The sequence below is a fragment of the Bos indicus x Bos taurus genome, chromosome 29, assembly GCF_003369695.1.
Source record: "Bos indicus x Bos taurus breed Angus x Brahman F1 hybrid chromosome 29, Bos_hybrid_MaternalHap_v2.0, whole genome shotgun sequence".
Classification (NCBI taxonomy): Eukaryota; Metazoa; Chordata; class Mammalia; order Artiodactyla; family Bovidae; genus Bos; species Bos indicus x Bos taurus.
Genome location: NC_040104.1, coordinates 33,993,441 through 34,012,700, shown reverse-complemented (window position 1 = coordinate 34,012,700; position 19,260 = coordinate 33,993,441). Strand labels below are relative to the sequence as shown.

The 19,260-nt window shown below is 45.1% G+C and overlaps 1 protein-coding gene across 11 annotated transcripts in view; it reads left to right on the top strand.

Annotated features, from left to right (window-relative positions):
- Nucleotides 1-19,260, top strand: part of TENM4 (teneurin transmembrane protein 4) — a 1,822,236-nt gene that overhangs the window by 1,604,594 nt on the left and 198,382 nt on the right. For all 11 annotated transcript variants that reach the window (XM_027532088.1, XM_027532098.1, XM_027532094.1 and 8 more), the window contains 2 exons: nt 4,938-5,152; nt 6,804-7,014. In XM_027532088.1, coding sequence (XP_027387889.1) covers nt 4,938-5,152; nt 6,804-7,014 — 426 coding nt within the window. The remainder of the gene's footprint in view (nt 1-4,937; nt 5,153-6,803; nt 7,015-19,260) is intronic.

Here is a 19,260-nt window from a genome sequence, read left to right as displayed (position 1 = left end):
TGCTTAAAGGGATTATCTGTCATTACTAATGCAATTGGAAATCCTGTTTACAAACCCCCAAAATGCAGTGTGATGCTGTAAAGTGGTCAGCATCAAAAGCAATTACTGTGATAAAAAAATACATCCGTCTGGAGAAACAGAGGACAAAGCTTCCCAGAGTTTATGTGAGACTGTCACAGGGTTCTTAATTTCTTTTGCCTTGGTCAAAGCAGTGTCTACTCAGTTTATGTTTTTAACTATGATGTTAAAAATCTAGTTCCTTAGACATATCTCAAGGGGGAAAGCTTCTAACCCTGATGTGAGCACACATTTCCTGTCCTTTCTGAGGGTATCAGAGAAGAGAGCTGATTCCAGAAGGAAGAGTAGAGCCCCATTGCACAGTGATAGGGGAAGCAGTGTGGTAGGAAGAGGACAGATAGGCCGTGGAGCCAGAAAGTCCAGGCTTTGCGTCCTGGTCTGGCCATTTATTGGCTCTGCCACTCCATTTCCTTTGGCCTTAGTTTCCTCATCTGTGGAACAAGGATGGCTCATACCTATCTTTCCAAAGACTGGTTATGAGGAAGTATTCAATAAATGTGAGTTCCTTTTCTTCTTATTCATTTAAATCCCAAGCCATTCCATGTCTGTCATTAGAAATCTCAGAATTCCAGACTAATTAATATTCTTTCCTCAAAGATTCTACAGAGTTTAGGGCATGCTTGAATATTTTTAAAGGGTGTGTATTTTTTAATTTTACAAGTGAAGTATATGATGAACCCAGTATTTTAAAGGCTCATCATGTCTCTGAGAATAACATCAAACTGCAATGTATTCTGTACTTTCAAAGTGGCTATAACCATTTCAGAGCCGTCATGGGATGGAAACCAAATACAGCAGCTTTCTGAAGTAAAGCCACAAGAACTTATGTTATGCATTAATGGAGAAAGGGGGAAAAGCATTGAATAAACAAGCATTTCTGATGGTTTAATTGGGGGGCTAGGTTAGCATTTTCTTCTTTCTGCAATGAAATCAAAATTGCCCATCAGTTTGAACCATGCAAATTGCTGCATACAGGCTCAGCTGGGCTTTCAGCTTATTTTGATAACCAAATAAATTTCAAACAGTTGCTAAGGAAACTAAAGAATTCTTTGTGTGAGTTATTGCATTGAAAAGAACCAAAAAAGGTAGAGGGAGGGGGAGAATGTTGGTTGATTAGGAATTTAGACTCCATATGGATAAATCTCAGTTCAAGAAAATAAAGACTGTGAATTTGGGAAGTGCATGGGATCTTAGTTCTTCCAACTCTCCCTTATTTTTGACTGAGCTAGCCAATCATTTCAGCAATTTGTTGAGAAAATTCTTTTAGACATGATTGTTTATTTCCAGAACATTGCTCTGGGAAGCCTGAATCTGTATGTCTTTGTAAAGAAAACGACGGTTACCAGTAGAATCTGCCTTGTGAAGCTTGTGCTGTTGGGGGTCCCTAATTCTGAGTTAAGCTCTTTGTACTTTGTTAAGCCTCTGGGGCACTCACTCATTGTATAGTGTCCTTAGGAATATTTTGAGATACTGTTTCCCTTTAACTTTGGGGTCTATGTGTGGATCCTAGTTCATAAAAACTGTCAATTTTTTGTATCCCAGGATGGCAGGAAGTGCTCCAGTGAGCCTTGGATCTTCCTGGTCTAGCCTTGGTATCTAGCCTTCTAAGACTGTGAATTAAATCAGATCTTTACTCTTAAAGAGGGTTAGTATACTCTGCTACCATTGAAAAGACCTTTGAAGAGTTTTAATTAATAATTTATCAATTTGATGTTCTGAGAAGCCATATTCTAATAAATAAAGAGGCACCCCAAATGGCTTCATCTCTGAATGGTTTCTTTCGCATTCTGAGCCTCAGTATATACATTTTAATAATGTGAGGATTAAGTGTACCAATATATGTAAAAATGCCCAGTACATAGTTGGAATTTAATGAATGATAGATAATACCATTAGTACTGCTACCTCTATCTTTACTGCTATTGCTACTACTGATATTTGTTATTATTATTGTGTTCCAGAACATAGGTACAGATAAAAAGAGTTATATACACAGGACTTTTCACCTCCACCTGCCTCTACCCTCTGCCCCCTCTCCCTGCTCCACCACTGGTGGGTATTGCCATGTCGTAGAATATTTTCTATCCTGGTGCTCACATACTGGTGCTCAGAATTAAGACTGAAGACTCTTAGGTTATAAGATCTGGAGAAAGACAGTAAGGGTTTCGGAAAGACAGAAAAGGATGAAGGTGGTTTCACTCTGACTTAGCCCAGCCAGTGTCATGCCTCTTTCCCTCCAGCCACAGGTACTCGGCAGGCTCCAGGTCCCTCCTCCTAGAAACTTTCATCTCATCCCTAGTCAATGTGGGGACCACTGGGGACTGATGGGAAAGAATGATAAAGGTTAAATTTCCAAGATGGGCATGGTCTTTCCTTCCCCTCTCAAATTTTTCCTTAAAAGACTAGGGCCATGGCCCCTTCCCTAAGGATCTGGACAGGGTGACTTCTAGGCCTCGCTTTTGAACCTAAGCTCCAGATCCTAAGCTCCATCATAGAAACTGCATGAAAATAAGCTCAAGACTCCTAATTCCTAATTCTTTCAGCCAAGAAAGTCAGGGTCCTGGTGGGGTGCTGTGCCGTAGACCAGAATTTACTGTTTTTATAACATGGTATACACACCAAATATAAATTTTGTAAATTTTTTTGTTCCCATTTTGGCCAGCTTTCGTGAAATAGTTGAGTGCTAGAAAAGACTATTCCCTTTTTGCCACTCCTCTGGGGGTAAGAACCAATTTATGTATGCCTCTTGGGCCTGCAGACCTCTGGAGAGTCTCTGGACTTGACCTCTGCCCTGTGAAACTAAAAGCTTGGCTAATTCAATAGCTGTCTCTGAAAAACATGCTCACTGGAGGGGAAATGAACACTACAGGGCTCTCCAACAGCATGCCAAAAAGTGGGAGAAGTTTTCATTCTTTATTCTCAGACATAGGAATTATTTGAATGCAGACAATTCTCAAATCCCATCAGCTCTGACTCCCACCCACTCACAAAGGAGATGAGGTCTTGGAATTAGGAGTCTCCGGCTTATTTTTATGCAGTTTCTAGAAGTAAAAAGCTCAGAACTCATCCTGCTTTTGTGCCATAACTCCCTCTTAGTTCTGCTTCCCTAACAGAATTATAGGCTGAAGGGTAAACTGTTTTTCTACCTGAACTATAAAAGGATTGTGGAATTAGGAACACCAAAGTCAGATAAGGAAGAATGTGAAAATGATTCTCTTCCATCTTAATGCTTTGTGAATTTGGCTTCTGTCTTTGAACTTTGAACCACAGTGTGGTGGTTTGCATGTGTCTGCATTTTCAAGGTAAAAGTCTGGGGCACATTCCTTCCATTAAGGAATTAAATGCAAGCTCTTTCCCATGCTAATGACAGAATACTACTGGTACTTTTACTGAGAGCGTGCGTTTTAACTTTTCTGTTGGCATATTTTTAATTAAAATAACATTTAACGGTTTGAAGCTAAAAACCTGATGTTTCTGCCTAGGAGTTTATAAGGGAATGATAACATATGGAGAAGTTTAACATATAAATTGAATTTTATTATTTCAAACAGTAAAATATTTTATGACTACAACAATGCCCTGCCAAGCTCCATTTCAGCATCAAATGTGCTTTGTAAGGAATCTTACAAAGCTGGGGGAGGAAAAAAAGACACTTTAATTTCTTATTCCCCAAATGCTTTTTATAAAAAGTTCCCACAAATCTGTTTTCTTTACAGATGGATTCTTGGTCTTGAAAGTGCCTCTTCCAGCATCTCTAGCAACACAACAAACCTTGAAACTAGGATGCCCAGGGGGTGCTTTCTGATGACAAATAAGATGGAGCCTGTTGACTTGATTTTGGCTTGTTCATGTCCTAAGGGTGGTCTTCTAATGCCCCGTTCTCTCCTCCTGCCCCCTGCCAACTCCTCGGAGGGCTGATGTCTGGCAGGAAGTTAGGGTTTATATTTTTCACTTGTGAGTGTGTTTAATTACTATGTAGAGGAAGTTTGATAAGCAGCCTTCCTTCCTGGCACTTGAGGTGCCCCCAGAAAGCTGTCACTCTCTTGATTGGTGACAGAATTGGGCGAGAGATCTTATTCTCAACCAGCCCCCACTCCTGTGGCCTGCAGGGTTGGCGGCCTGAGTTGAAATCTAAGTATGTGAAAAGTTTTGTGCCTAAACTTGAAAAATCTCCCCAGCTTTACCCACCTTCAGCACAATGATACTCATTGCCCTACATCCCAGACAAAGAAGCGTTTTTCAGAAGTGTTTTCTCTGTTCAGATGTACCCTCTTCCTCATCCACCCCCATCCCTACCCCTGCTCCCAACACAACCCCTCATCCACATGTCTGAGCCCCAGAATTGGTCTCTCAGATCCTAGTGAACTTGAAAAATACCTGACTCCGCTCAGGTCATGCTTCCCACTGCTAGGGAAACCATTCTAAGTTGAAAAATTAACAGCACCTCATTCCCTCTATCTTTTCTTTTTTAGCATGCATGCTTTTACACACACGCGGGTGCTCAGACGCGCAGAGTTATTCTCATATGACTGCAAGTGATTATTTTTAGGATCAAAATATATCTTAACAAGCTCTAGAATTATGCAGTAAACAGATGGCCCTTGGAGAGGACCCATTCTGCTTTGGAAGAATGCATATTTTTAGCAGAACAATTTGAGCGTCCTTGGGAAAAAAAAAAAGTTCTGGACATTCTAACTCCTCAATGGGGGAGTCTAGGGCAGGGAGTGGGCTGGCCCTGGAATGTTGCAGAGAAGAGGTGGGAGGCAGAGGAGAGCCCTGCTCCTTCAGATACTCTGATCCCTGGTTCCACTTGTGGCTAACGGTGATGTTTTTGTCTTCCCTTCCCTGTGTCTTGGTAGGAAAGCCCAGTAGTTTCTTTCCAGAGGACAGTTTTATAGACTCTGGAGAAATCGACGTGGGGAGACGGGCTTCCCAGAAGATTCCTCCTGGCACTTTCTGGAGATCTCAGGTGTTCATAGACCATCCTGTGCATCTGAAATTCAATGTGTCTCTGGGAAAGGCGGCTCTGGTTGGCATTTATGGCAGAAAAGGCCTTCCTCCATCACACACACAGGTAAACCAGAACCCTATGTACCCTTCTCCTCTCCAGGGGCTCCCACCTCAAATCTTAACCAAAGTCAAGAAACCTGATGCTGAAACTTGGATCCCTGAGCTTGGAGGGAGTTTCACAAATTTTATAGTCCATTCATCCATTTGCCGTCTCTCAGACCCTGCCTTTCAGATGAGTAGGGCTGTATCCTTGGAGCTTTTTAAGAGGAAGGAATTCTAGGGAATCTCTCAATAGCCTTTTTACTAGTACCCAGTCTCCTAAGTTAAATTATCCAGGAAATGCAATCCAGAGAGCACAGCATGCACCTTGGAGTCAAACGGACCTGGGTTTGAATCCTCTCATTATCAGCTGTGTAACCTCGAGCCTGTAACATCCTCTTGGAACAAGTTTCCTAGTCTAGCAGATGCTGCTAACAATACCCACTGCGCAGGGCTGCTGTGAACAGTGGATAACCACATCTAGAAGACAGCTAGTGCAGGACCTGGCTCAGAATAAAGGTTCCTCGCCTCATCTCTTGCATCCCTTCTCTCCTTCAGGGTTTCACATTTACCCGGACACAGGTGCACCAGAAAACCTTTAAAACTCAAGCAGGATGACTGACACTTAGCCAGTCATGATGGGTGACAAGCAGACTTGCGTGAGGTCCTCCCTGCCCTGGGCTTGGAGTAACATGAGTCACAGGCGTCCTCAGACATTCCCTGGCCAAATGTAGCCTTTGTGACCCCCAGCAGGTACTTAATTTCTAGGTAAAAGCTAGATAGAGACATCTGCTAAGGACGGAGTTGCAGAATAGTACAGAGAGCCTGGACCCCTGATTTCTTTATTTACTGGTCCTGGGTTTCCTGTCCCTAGACATTGTCACATGAGACAGGATAAATACCCTTTTTTTTTTCTTAAAAGATAGATAGGTAGACAGTTGCTCGGTTTGCTCACCAGCAGGACTTCACCACCTGCCTGTTGTTAGCACCGCGTGATTATCTTCCCTCGAGTTTCTCATGCTAGCAGGCTTGGATCAATTGGAAATTGTATTATTTGACACAGCATGTAATTATTGATGGAGTTTTGTGCTAATCCAGTTTAGTTCCCCTAAAACCGCTCCCTGAAACTGGAGCATTGAGAAAGGATCGTTGACAAAGGGAAGATAGATATAAATCAAATTTTCCTTTGCACTTGACTGACATTTAAGGCACACCCAGTGAGTGCTCCGGGCCCCATCCTAGATCCCCAGGGTTCCCTCCCGCCATCCCCTGCGTGGAGTTGGAGGAGTTCAGTCATAAAGTGACTGGGTTTCTAATCACATGCCCATCAGAAAAGCATAGCTTAAAAAAAATTTTTTAAAAAAGCATGGCTGTCCTGATTGATGTAGAGGTGTAGAGTCAGCCAGAGGAAGACTCTCCACACCCCAAATTACAGCCAACTGGCACTTAAAAATAATCTACTAATTCTGCTGCCCTCACCAGCGGATCAGGAGATTCCCACCTTGCAAAATGGGGTCTGGGAAGGAGTTGGAGTGGGTTGGTCAACCTCCGCATCGCTTTGGCCTCTCTTGCCTGTTTCATCTGTGTTTCCCTGCGTCCTCCCTGGGAGAAGCCTGAAGAACTTAGAATGGTGGTGAAGCAGGTCCGCTGCTAATTATGCTCTCTTTGTGCTTCAGTTTGACTTTGTGGAGCTGCTGGATGGAAGGAGGCTCCTGACCCAGGAGGCACGGAGCCTGGAGGGGCCCCAGCGCCAGTCTCGGGGAGCCATCCCCCCTTCTAGCCACGAGACCGGCTTCATCCAGTATTTGGATTCAGGAATCTGGCACCTGGCTTTCTATAATGACGGGAAGGAGTCTGAAGTGGTTTCCTTTCTCACTACTGCCATCGGTAAGGAACCTCCGCCGCTCTGGGGCACGTGGGGTATTGTCTCCCTGGATGAGGGGACACCAGGGGTCTTAGGGGTTGAAGCTGACAGCGGGATGTATACTGTCCAGGGCTGCAGAGGCCAGCTGGATCCAGCATGAGGCCATCTTGACCGGGCTTGCTGGACAAAGGGTAGGAGTGAGATGCGGGGAAATGAAGGGAGTGGCAGGAGGAGCTGTAAGGCCGTGTGGGTGCCCAATACTGCTGCCCACCATCCTTCTCTTTGATCAGTGGCCTGGTGTGCAGACCAGCTGCTTCATTTAAACACCGAAGGGTGAAACTGACAAGGAGACAGGAATTCTTGTCACTTCCCTCCAATACCGGTATCCATCCTCATAATCTATCTTGGTTCAAATCACTGATGTATTATTTGGATTTTTTTTTTATGTGTGATTTTGTTTGCTTGATTATTTTGCTTTTAGAGCCAATAACCCCTGGCAGATGAGAAAAAAAAGAGATAGATAAAGGCTTGGAGAGAGGGTGGGAATAGCCATGCAAAGGGCTGGATAAACAGTGTGCTCGGTCAGATGGGGGTTCTGTTGAGAACTGAGATACTGAGATGCCCTGAACTCTGGTGGACAGTGAGCCCCCATGATTTAAGTGAGCTCTCAGCCCCATCATCTCCCTTGCAGTGGAAGAGCTCTTGTTCAGAGCAAGCCCCTTGGCCACCCCAAAAGCCTGGGGGTGTCCCGGGAGCCTGGCATCCTTATTTTAAGGCATTTCTCTTCTGTACCCACATGCTGCTAAGAATTTGCCTCCTCATCAAACCACCATGATGTGATGTAGGATATGGTGGTCTCTGGTTCAGGTCAGAAAACATTTTATCTGAGTTCATATAGAAGCTCACTGACATAGACTGGAGATAAAAATCCCCTACAGGAAAATAAAACTTCCAGAAGACAAAACTCTGCTAACCAGAACGCTTGGTGTTGAATTTTCTGCTGAATGAAAACTTCCATGAAGTTTTGAGTTCTCCTCAAAGCTCTCAGTCCTTGGCTGAGAGTCTATCTGATATGGGAAATGGAATTTGAATAAAAATCTCCAAATCTGGTCCTTAGTCCCTAAAACTCTTGCAAGACCCTGGTACTTCCATCTTAACAGCAGTAGCATTTTCAGGCCATTTTCCTCTTACTTGCAATTTTGCCCTTAGCATCAAGGCAGTGAATACCTTCCCATTAAATACAGTGAACAATGTATAAGATTCGACTGTGACTGCAGGCTCAACATTCTACCCTCTTGGCAAAATGAGGGAAGTGGGGCTGTATTGCGTGAGCCCTGGGGTAAGAAATAAGACTGTGCTGTCCTTGTTTTCCACCTGTCTGCCCTAGCTGCTGGTCGCTGAGTACCTGGAGGGCAAGGACTTGGACGTAATCTCCTTGCCCCAGCCCTCAGCCCAGCCCACACGGCGTCACTCAGCGCATGAGGGAGTTGGGGTGGGCTTCCCTCAGGCCCCCATTGGTAGTTGCCCAGTTTTGGCAGCTGCTGTGTTGTCGGTTTCCTCCGTTAATGCCTTCTTTTGAGGTGGAGTGGAAACTGTGCTCACTTCTGAATCCCCACCACTAATTTGTGTTTTCAGTTCAGTTCAGTTGCTCAGTTGTGTCCGACTGTTTGCGACCCCATGAATTGCAGCACGCCAGGCCTCCCTGTCCATCACCAACTCCCGGAGTTCACTCAGACTCATGTCCATCGAGTCAGTGATGCCATCCAGCCAGTTTTGGCCCTGCACAAATTCCAGGTCCTGGTTGCCTGAGGTTCTGGAATTTGGAGGCTCCAGCCTGGTGGTTAATGGTGACCTAAAGCCTCTCAGCACCCCTTTCCCCGTCATGGACGAGTCGGCCGTGGTCGGCCGTGGTCCTCACCATCAATTAGGCTGACACTCGGCAGGGTCTGCCCAGCTCCAGACTCTCTCTCTTTTCTCTTTCTGGACTCGGTAGCTTCAGATCAGAGACATGATTTTCAAGTCATCAGTGGTCCCTGAGTTATGGCTTCATAGTCTCGTAGCCTGATTCCTCTTAGGCGCAGCATCACGCTTGCTCAGAACTAAGGTCTCCTCCAATCAGGATTCTATATTTTTAATAACTGAGCACAAATATGAAAGGATATTAATACAAACCCCCAAAGAAAACTACTTTTAATTAGGAAGTGCCTCTCAGAGAAATAAAATGTCGTACAGGTAGGTACCTTTGCCAACTCTTGGCTTGTCAGAACTTGCTGACCTCTTTTGCCATAATTAAGGAGACGGTCCTGCTTTTCCCTCTGGTTCTCCCATTCTCACCTAAATGATGAAATTTCTTCACCTTCCTTACCCTGTGATGCCTTTCAGAGCAGATAGGTGGTACCGTGCTTCTCAGAGTTTTGTGGCACCACCTGGCGTCTTGTTAAAATGCAGATTCTGCTTCAGTCAGTCTGGGTAGATGTTTAGAGTCTGCCTTTTTGGTGTTGTTTAATTGAAGTATAATTGCTTTACAATGCTGTGTTAGTTTCTACTGTACAACAAAGTGCATCCCCTGCCTGTACACATAGATCCTCTCCCTCCTGAGCTTCTCTCCCACCCCACCCCACCCCACCCATCTCGGTCACCGCAGGGCAGCGCCCTGAGCTCCCCGTGTCACACAGCAGGATCCCACCAGCGATCTGCTTTACACATGGCAGTGTATCTATGTCACTGCTACTCTCTCACTTTGTCCCACGCTCCCCTCCCCCATACTGTGTCTACATGTCCTTTTTCTATGTCTGTGTCTCTGCTTCTGCTCTGGAAATAGGTCTGTATGTGGTAAGTTGCATCAGTCGTGTCTGACTCTGTGACTGTATGGACTCTAGCCCACCAGGCTCCTCTGTCCGTAGGGATTTTTCAGGCAAGAATACTGGAGTGGGTTGCCATGCCCTCCTCCAGGGAATCTCCCTGACGCAAGGATCAAACCCACATCTCTTATGTCTCCCGCATTGGCAGGTGGGTTCTTTATCACCAGCGCCATCTGGGAGGTCCTGGCAACAGGTGCATGTGCACATTTTTCTAGATTCCACCTATATGCGTTAATATATGATACTTGTTTTTCTCTTTGTACCTTACCTCACTCTATATGACTGACTCTAGGTCCACTCACATCTCTACAGATGACCCAACTTTGTTCTTTTTTTGGCTGAGTAATATTCCATTATGTATATATAGCACATCTTCTTTATCCATTCCTCTGTGAATGGACATTCATGTTGCCTCCATGTCCTGCCTGTTGTAAACAGTGCTGCAATAAGCATTTGGGGTGCAGTGCCCAGTGAGATCCTGCTCATCTGTGGCCCACATTTTGAGTAACAAGGGGTTACAGTATCTCATGGAGGGGGTCTCAAATATTGTTGTGCAAAGCAGTCACCTGGGAAGCGAGTCTAAAATTCAGATTCCTGGGCCTTCCCCTAGTAGGCCTAAGGCAGAGCCCAGGTGATCCTGATTCTGGTGGGCAGTCTGTCAGCTTAGCTATGAAAACAAATACCTCCTGAGCTCTGCTTTCTCTTCCTTCCTTCTCCCACTGATCCATGTTAGCTCTGCGAATGTAGTCTGTCACATCGCTTCTCTGAGCCTCAGCTTCCTTATCTAGAAAGGGAAATAGTAATAGTGCTTGGCGGTCCCCGCTGTGACGATTAGAGACAGTGAATATACAGTGCCCAGTCCAGGCTTCCATGCATGGAAGTGGTTAACATTCTCTCCCCGGCTGCTTTCCCAGTCCACCTTTCTCTTGCTGCCTTGCTGACTTGTCTGTCTTCCTTCAAGCTACAGTGATTGTTTAATGAATACCTTTTCTTACTTTAATGCAGAAACAGACTGACTCCAATGTTGCTATTAATCCCTCTCTCCCTGAGACTCCCTGGCGTTGAGTCTCTGCTGTCTGTGGTCCTTACCTGTGGGCCGTGAGTTGTAATTTGTCTTGGCAGCTTAATTAAAAGTTTAGGTCTTGTTTTAGTGAAGTTATTATGGTCCCAGTATACAATTGTAACTCTCAGGTTTGCTTAACACACAGTCTGGAAAACGACCCTCCCTTCATTACATGCTGAAGTGCAGAGCTAGAATTTAAGAAGATTTGAGATGTCAGAATCCAGATTATTTATATCTGTTTGTAATTAAATAGCGGGAGAAATAATTGTGTTTAATTTAACAAATGGCTGTATTGTGTACGTTTTTGCTTTTCCCTCCATTTAATGCAATCCAGCTGATGATTTTATATTAGTTTATCTTTTGCCTTGAAAAAATTCTAAAAGCACTTTACAAATTGTGTATACAAATGTATACATATGGAGACACGCTGTTGACAGAGCCCCCTGTGAACTGGATGTGTTTCTGTCTCTCACACACACACAGGCACACAAACCACCGACACCAGGCAAGTTTTATAATAAGACATGGCAGCTGTTTTCAGAAAGACTGGCCTTTCCCTACATGCAGAGATGGATAATTTGAAGGCAATGTTTCTGCTCCTGTCTGGGGATAGGTAACCTTGCTGACCCCAAGTACTGAATGAAGTAGGAGGATTATTTGTTGTTGTTTAGTCGATAAGTTGTGTCTAACTGCGAACCCATGGACTGTAGCCCGCCAGGCTCCTCTGTTCATGGGATTTCCCAGGCAAGAATACTGGAGTGGGTTGTCACTTCCTTCTCCAGGGGATCTTCCTGACCCAGGGATCGAACCCATGTCTCTTGCGTCTTCAGTATTGGCAGGCAGATTTTTTATCACTGAGCCACCTGGTAAGCCCAGGGGAATTATACCAGTAGCTATAATTCACCATCACCATTTACACAGGACTTGAAATACTTTCTTGAAGCCCTGCAGTAACTCCATAAGGTGATTATTTTTATTTTCACCCCCTATTGTAGATGAGGGAGTTGAGATTCAGGCATGTTAAGAGGAAAGCTAGGACTTGAATTTGTATCTGTCTCACTCCACAGAGCATGATCTTCCTTCTTTAGCCATATGCCTCTTTTCCAAGATCAAGCCTCCTTTTTTGGATATTACACTTTTTTTCTGTTCATTCAATAGACATTTAGAGAACGCCTACTGTGTTTTGCGGACCATGCTTAGCTTTTTTCTGTATGTGAGAAAGAACCTCACGAGAACTTTAGACAATTTGCCTTTTGATCTCACCTTTACAGATGAAGAAATTGAACCTCAGAGAATTTGATTGACTTGCCCAAAGTTATTAAGGGCAGAGCCAGGATGGAAACTTGGTATCCAAATCCTGTGTTCTCTCCATGATGCCAGAGTGTCTTACTATTTGCTCTGATGCTATTAAATATTTTATTTCTATTTGTATTATATGGAATATGATTTCCCCTTTATTAACTCCCCTCCCCTTTATATAACTTTCCCTTTATTATTTATAACTTCCCCTTATTAATATAAGTATGCATCTTAAATCAACACAGGAAGCTTTCTTGAAAAGTCATTAAAAAGACAATGGAAAAAAATCTCACAACATCCAAAACTTAAAAAATAAAAACACCTCCATATGCATTGCTTGCAACCCTAAGACACGACAAGTCAGTGTTGCAGTGCTTCAGGTCTCCAGAGAGCATCTTATCTTTTCATTTTGGTTGATGCTGAAGCATAAGAGGACAGATCACCCTGACGTTGTGACAGTGTGAGCCAAGTTGAAAAATAACAGAGCTGCCCAACAGTGGATTAAGAAACCCAGAAAAAAGAAATGAGAATCACTGTTAGACAATATGCTGCTGCTAAGTCGCGTCAGTCGTGTCCGACTCTGTGCGACCCCAGAGACGGCAGCCCACCAAGCTCCCCTGTCCCTGGGATTCTCCAGGCAAGAACACTGGAGTGGGTTGCCATTTCCTTCTCCAATGCATGAAAGTGAAAAATGAAAGTGAAGTCGCTCAGTCGTGTCTGACTCTTCACAACCCTATGGACTGCAGCCCACCAGGCTCCTCCGTCCATGGGATTTTCCAGGCAAGAGTACTGGAGTTGGGTGCCATTGCCTTCTCCAGTTAGACAGTATAGACCCTGGTAATTTATGAGACACATGCCCTGGTCTTCCTGGTCTGAGGACATTAATGCTCATTAAAGAGGAAAGTCCTTTTGTTCAGGCCCAGGCAGCTGCTGCAAGTTGACCTATTCTGTGTCCAGGACTAGAAGCAAATGTCGCCCCCACTTCCTCCCTCCCTCCTTCCTGCCTTCCTTTCTTCATCTAGCAGTGATTGCATTCCCAAATGATCATGCGCTTTCCCAAGGCGGAGATACAGAGAAAGTATGAAGCAGACCTGGTGCTTGCCTTTGACATCCTCACAGGCTAGTTAGTGAGGCTGAGCGGAAGGCAAAGCTGCCTACATGCTGGGTTGGCCAGAAAATTTGTTCAGGTTTTTCTGGAAGATGTTATGGAAAACCCAAACGAACTTTTCAGCCAACCTAGTACCTGAGGAGGAGGGAAAAAGACTTGGTTCAGTCTCTACAGCATCCTAGGCAGCAAGGACTTTCTTATTAAGAAGAGCTTCAGAGCCCTTTGCATGATGCCTTCAGCAGGCTGGCCAGGAGGTCCAGGGTGGTTGCAGGCAGATCTGGACACTACAGCTGTTCATGTTCTCATCTGACCAGCGTTTGCTGGTTTGTCTTCTACATGCCATGTCCTGAGCAGGCATTGGTGTCTGTGGTATATTAAATAGCCATGCTTCTTACCCTCTGGAGTTTACAGACCTGCTTGAGACAGTGTAATGTAGACTAAGTTTAATTTCAACCATCCAGTATACATCTAAATATATAATTTGTTTTTGTTGTTTAGTTGCCAAGTCATGTTCGACTCCTTGTGACCCCACGGACTGTAGCCCGCCAGGTTCCTCTGTCCGTGGGATTTCCCAGGCAAAAATACTGGGGTGGGTTGCCATTTGTAAATGGTATACATTCACTGTGGTAGAGAAGAGAAGAGAGTGCCCTAAGGAAACAAATAAGGGACCTCATTGAGATGGCTGGAGCAGGGGTGGAAGGTTGTTGTTTAGATAAAGGTTTGGGGAGAAAATAGACCCAGCAGAGGGGAAAGCATGTGCAGAGGCCCTGGGACAGACACGAGCTGGGAGTTCAAGGAACTGTGATATGGTCACACATGGGATGTGGATCAGAGGGCTGAGTAGTATCAGGTAAGCCTGGAGAGATACTGCAGCCAGGTTGTATGGGCTTTAACACAGCATGTGAAGTTTCATTTTGTTTTGTATTTTAATTGATCCTGACAGTAAAACTCCCATGGACAGAGGAGCCTGGTAGGCTGCAGTCCATGGGGTCGTGAAGAGTCGGAGACGACTGAGCGACTTCACTTTCACTTTTCACTTTCATGCATTGAAGAAGGAAATGGCAACCCACTCTAGCGTTCTTGCCTGGAGAATCCCAAGGATGGAGGAGCCTGGTGGGCTGCCATCTACGGGGTCATACAGAGTCAGATACAACTGAAGCTACTTAGCAGCAGCAACAACAGTAGCAGGAAACCATTGTGGAATTTTGAGCTGGAGTGACCTAGTTTGATCTACATACTGGAAACTTTCTCAAGCTGTAGAACTGGGACTCCGGTTAAGGGGCTGTGTCTGAGGTCTCAGCAGAGGCTCAGGCTGGTCTGGGCCAGGATGGAGGGCCTTGGAAATGGAGATAAATGAATCCTTTTGTGTTGTTTACCTGCTCTTAGAGATTATTGGCAGACCCCAGCTGGTAGGATACTGTCTCCTAAGAGAAAAGATTAAGGCAAGAAGAGAAAAGGGTTTAGGAATGGTCTGTTTTAGGAGTGGACAGCCAGGAGAGCCAACCAGTCCATCCTAAAGGAAATCAGTCCTGAATATTCATCAGAAGGACTGATGCTGAAGCTGAAGCTCCAACACTTTGGCCACCTGATGCATATAGCCACCTCACTGGAAAAGACCCTGATTCTGGGAAAGAAAGTGAAGGGAAGAAGGAGAAGGGGACAACAGAAGATGAGATGGTTGGATGGCATCACCGATTCAATGGACATGAGTTTGAGCAAATTCCGGGAGATAATGAATGACAGGGAAGCCTGGTGTGCTGCAGTCCATGGGGTTGCAGAGTCAGTCATGACATACTCTGAACAACAACAACATTTTAGGCGTGAAGACAGGCAGCTGAGGAAAAGTGACTGGGAGAAACAGTGCGGTGAGGGCCAACAGAAAGAACTTAGATATTTCCAGGCTCCTGCATGTCAGCATTTCAGCCTTCTTCCTCCACCCAGAGTCTCCATTTCACTTTTGGTTTATGCTTCTACCACTTTGGGATACAGCTGGCAGGAGCCTCCACAAACCTCTTCTTTATCTAAATCATACTTTTTAAAGGTAAGAAAACCAAGGCTTGGAGAAGTCACACGACTTGTCCCGGGTCACACAGCCACCAAGGGGCCAAGCCAAGATCGTAAAGACAGCAGTCTGTTGACTGAGCCCTGACTCCATGCCAGGCACTGTACAGGATGTAGTATCAGTTCCCAAACACCCTGGAAGTTAGAGGACGTGCGTTTTCACATTATAGATAAAGAAACCGAAGCTCAGAGATCCGATGCTATTTGCCAAGATCTCATAAGTAGGAAATAGAGCTGGGTTAGCAAGCCAGAGCCCATGCTCTTTCTCTTACATTTTAGCAACCAGGTTTCTGGTGTGTGATGACGTCTGTGTGTGTCCTTATACACTCTCATAGTCAGAGAACCATCGAGGTAGCTGGGGTCTTAGACATCATGGCCTTTGCATCTCCTAGGCTCACAGGGTGCCTGCAGTGGGCTTACTGTCCAAGGCTACAGGGTTCTCATCTGCCTGGTCCTGAAAACTATCCTGATACTGTGCTCACTCCTGCTGAGGGAACCCCACTCCCACCCCCATTCAGGTGGGGTTTCCAATAGAAAATATTTCAGCAGCGATGGTTTAATTTTTATATGACAGATGATTAATTTTTGTGTTCTGAGAGCTCTCCTTTCCCTCATTTGATGAAGGCAGCTGCTCCTCCCCATATCGCCAGCTAGCTTTACCATTACAGACCAGTGGCCTTAAGAGGGTTCTTACACCTGGTACCCTTTCCTTTCACTTTTTGGAATGGCTGATAGGAGGGACATGATTAAATGCATGGCCTCCTGTTCTGTGGCACCCTCTGAGAAATAGCCCCCAACCAGGTCGACTAGACTTGGCATTGGTGTTAGATAGCTGAGGTTGTCACTGTGGCTGGAGAGAGTGTGGTCCAGAAAAAGGGCCAGGCTTTGGAGTGAAACAGACCTGGGTTTGAGTTCTGACTGCACTATGAGCTGTCGGATGCTGGGTACATCTGAGCCTCACCTGTTGTTAGTAATAAAACCCACTTCAGAGAGTCTGACGGTGACATGAAGCTGGGTGATTCATGACAAATTCTCAGCACGTTTTTAAGTGTCTCTTAATTATTCAACATTTGCTGAACCTCAACTTGGTTAAGTGCTGGAGACTCATCAGTGAACAAAACAAGCTTTAGCCTCGAAGAGCCTGTAGTCCCCTGGGAGACCTGACCCTCTCATAAATAATTCCAACAGAATGTGGTCTGTGCCCACCGAGAGCTCTGGGCGAGCGCCCATGAGGGCAGAGAGGCAGGCAGCTACCTCTGCCAAGGGTGCAGAAGGAAGTTGGAGGCATAAAGGACTTACTGTGAGAAAAGTGCTTAGAGAGCTGGAAGGCAGTGTACAAATACTCAGTAATTTACCAACTTAGGGCTGGAGCCGAAGTGAGAACCAGAAAGGTATTCTGAAGAGTTACTCAAGAATAATAATAAAGGCTAAATGGTAACCACCTCTGCTCAATGACAGACGTGGTCACTGTGGACCAGGCAGAAAACAACCACTGTTAGCTTTTAGAGATGAGAGGAAAGAGCCTTTGAGCAGTGACTCACAGGACACGGAGCCAGGTCTTCTGAATCCAATCTGAAGACTTCACCTGGAGCCCAGATGTGGGCACAGGTCCCTGAACAAGGCAGACCCTCACCAGAGGGCCAATGAGTACCAAGTGAAAGGTCAAAGGTCACAGATACTTCTTGCCACCTAGAGCCTTCTTCTGTGGACATTAACTTCTGAACAGCTTGAAGGAAAGAAGGCACATCTGCCAGTTCAGGGCACTGCTAGGCACTTCACTGAAGAATGTTCTTTCTGTTTGGGGAAATTCATGCATTTCATGGCTGCTGGATTCAGTAAAAGAAAGTGAAAGTCGCTCAGTCGTGTCTGACTCTTTGCAACCCCATGGACTATAGCAACTCTGAAATGGGTTCAAGTCTGCAGCCTTTCTGTGCTGGACCTTATTGCAGCTCAAAAATGGAAATGCGGGTTCCAGAACATTCCAATGCATTAACTGTTATTTCATTTTTTGAATAATTTTTAAATTTTTGGTTGCACTGCATCTTCATTGCTGCATGGACTTTCTCTAGTTGCTGCAAGTGGGGGCTACTCTTTCTTGAGATGCTTGGGCTTCTTATTTCTGTGGTCTCTCTTGTGGAGCACAGGCTCTAGGTGTACAGGCTTCAGTAGTTGGGGCTCATAGGCTTAGATTTAGTAGGAAGCCTCTCAAATGTCGCATTCTAGGTTCAAGTTTTGTCAGTCTTTATAAATTCCTTCCTGCCTCTCTGAAAGGATTTGGCAAAATTCATGTTAACAGCTATTGTTTATCCACTGCGTAGTATATCAAAGTATCATCCTGGATGTTTTAGATACACTGTTTCAGACCCTTTACAACAGGTATTTGTAAAAAATGCAAAGTAGGTATTTTTTTCTCCAGAGAAAAGTGGGATTCATCGTGTTTAGATGACGAGGCAGAAGTTTCATACCCAGTCAGCGAAACAGCGAGGGTTTGAATCCAGGTCTCTCTGGCTGTGGTGCCTCCACTTTTGCTCTTGTTCTCTGTCACTCAGGCCTTTGTCGTGAGAGGGCCTGGTGTATGCACTGGAGGTGGGCAGAGGGCATGGATGGGATGGTGCCTGGAGCCTCGAAAATGAGTTCAGGCCCAACCTGGAAAGAACTTTTTAGACCGGTTTGAAAGTCTGATTTTTGAAGGCAGTGAGAAGCACGAGATAGTTTGTAAGCAAAGATGTAACTTAATTTGTGCCATGGAGCCATCTCTGTGGCGGTGGTATATACAAATGGGTTATTTTCTCAGGCTAAAAGTAGGGAGACAAATTGGAAGACTGTTTCAGTATCCAGTACGGTTAGATGAGAGAGTAGGGCCTGAATTGGGCCAAATGCCTCTGTATTATATAAAAGAAAGGATATATTAAGGGACGTTATGGGCTGGAAGACACACAAGCTGGAATCAAGATTGCCGGGAGAAATATCAATAACCTCAGATATGCAGATGACACCACCCTTATGTCAGAAAGTGAAGAGGAACTAAAAACCTCTTGATGAAGGTGAAAGAGGAGAGTGAAAAAGTTGGCTTAAAACTCAACATTCAGAAAACGAAGATCATGGCATCCGGTCCCATCACTTCATGGAAAATAGATGGGGAAACAGTGGAAACAGTGTCAGACTTTATTTTTTTGGGCTCCAAAATCACTGCAGATGGTGACTGCAGCCATGAAATTAAAAGACGCTTACTCCTTGGAAGAAAAGATATGACCAACCTAGATAGCATATTGAAAAGCAGAGACATTACTTTGCCAACAAAGGTCCGTCTAGTCAAGGCTATGGTTTTTCCTGTGGTCATTTATGGATGTGATAGTTGGACTGTGAAGAAAGTTGATGTTTTTGAACTGTGGTGTTGGAGAAGACTCTTGAGAGTCCCTTGGACTGCAAGGAGATCCAACCAGTCCATTCTGAAGGAGATCAGCCCTGGGATTTCTTTGGAAGGAATGATGCCAAAGCTGAAACTCCAGTACTTTGGCCACCTCATGCGAAGAGTTGACTCATTGGAAAAGATTCTGATGCTGGGAGGGATTGGGGGCAGGAGGAGAAGGGGACGACAGAGGATGAGATGGCTGGATGGCGTCACTGACTCGATGGACGTGAGTCTCAGTGAACTCCAGGAGTTGGTAATGGACAGGGAGGCCTGGTGTGCTGCGATTCATGGGGTCGCAAAGAGTCGGACACGACTGAGCGACTGAACTGAACTGAACTGAACTGATGGACTAGTTTTCTTGACTACTTTACTGTCAGGGAGAGGCAGGAAGTGTCAGCCTTGGAGAATAGGTACCTAGTGATACCGTCAGTTAAATTAGGAAATAAAAAGGGGATGTGAGCTTGT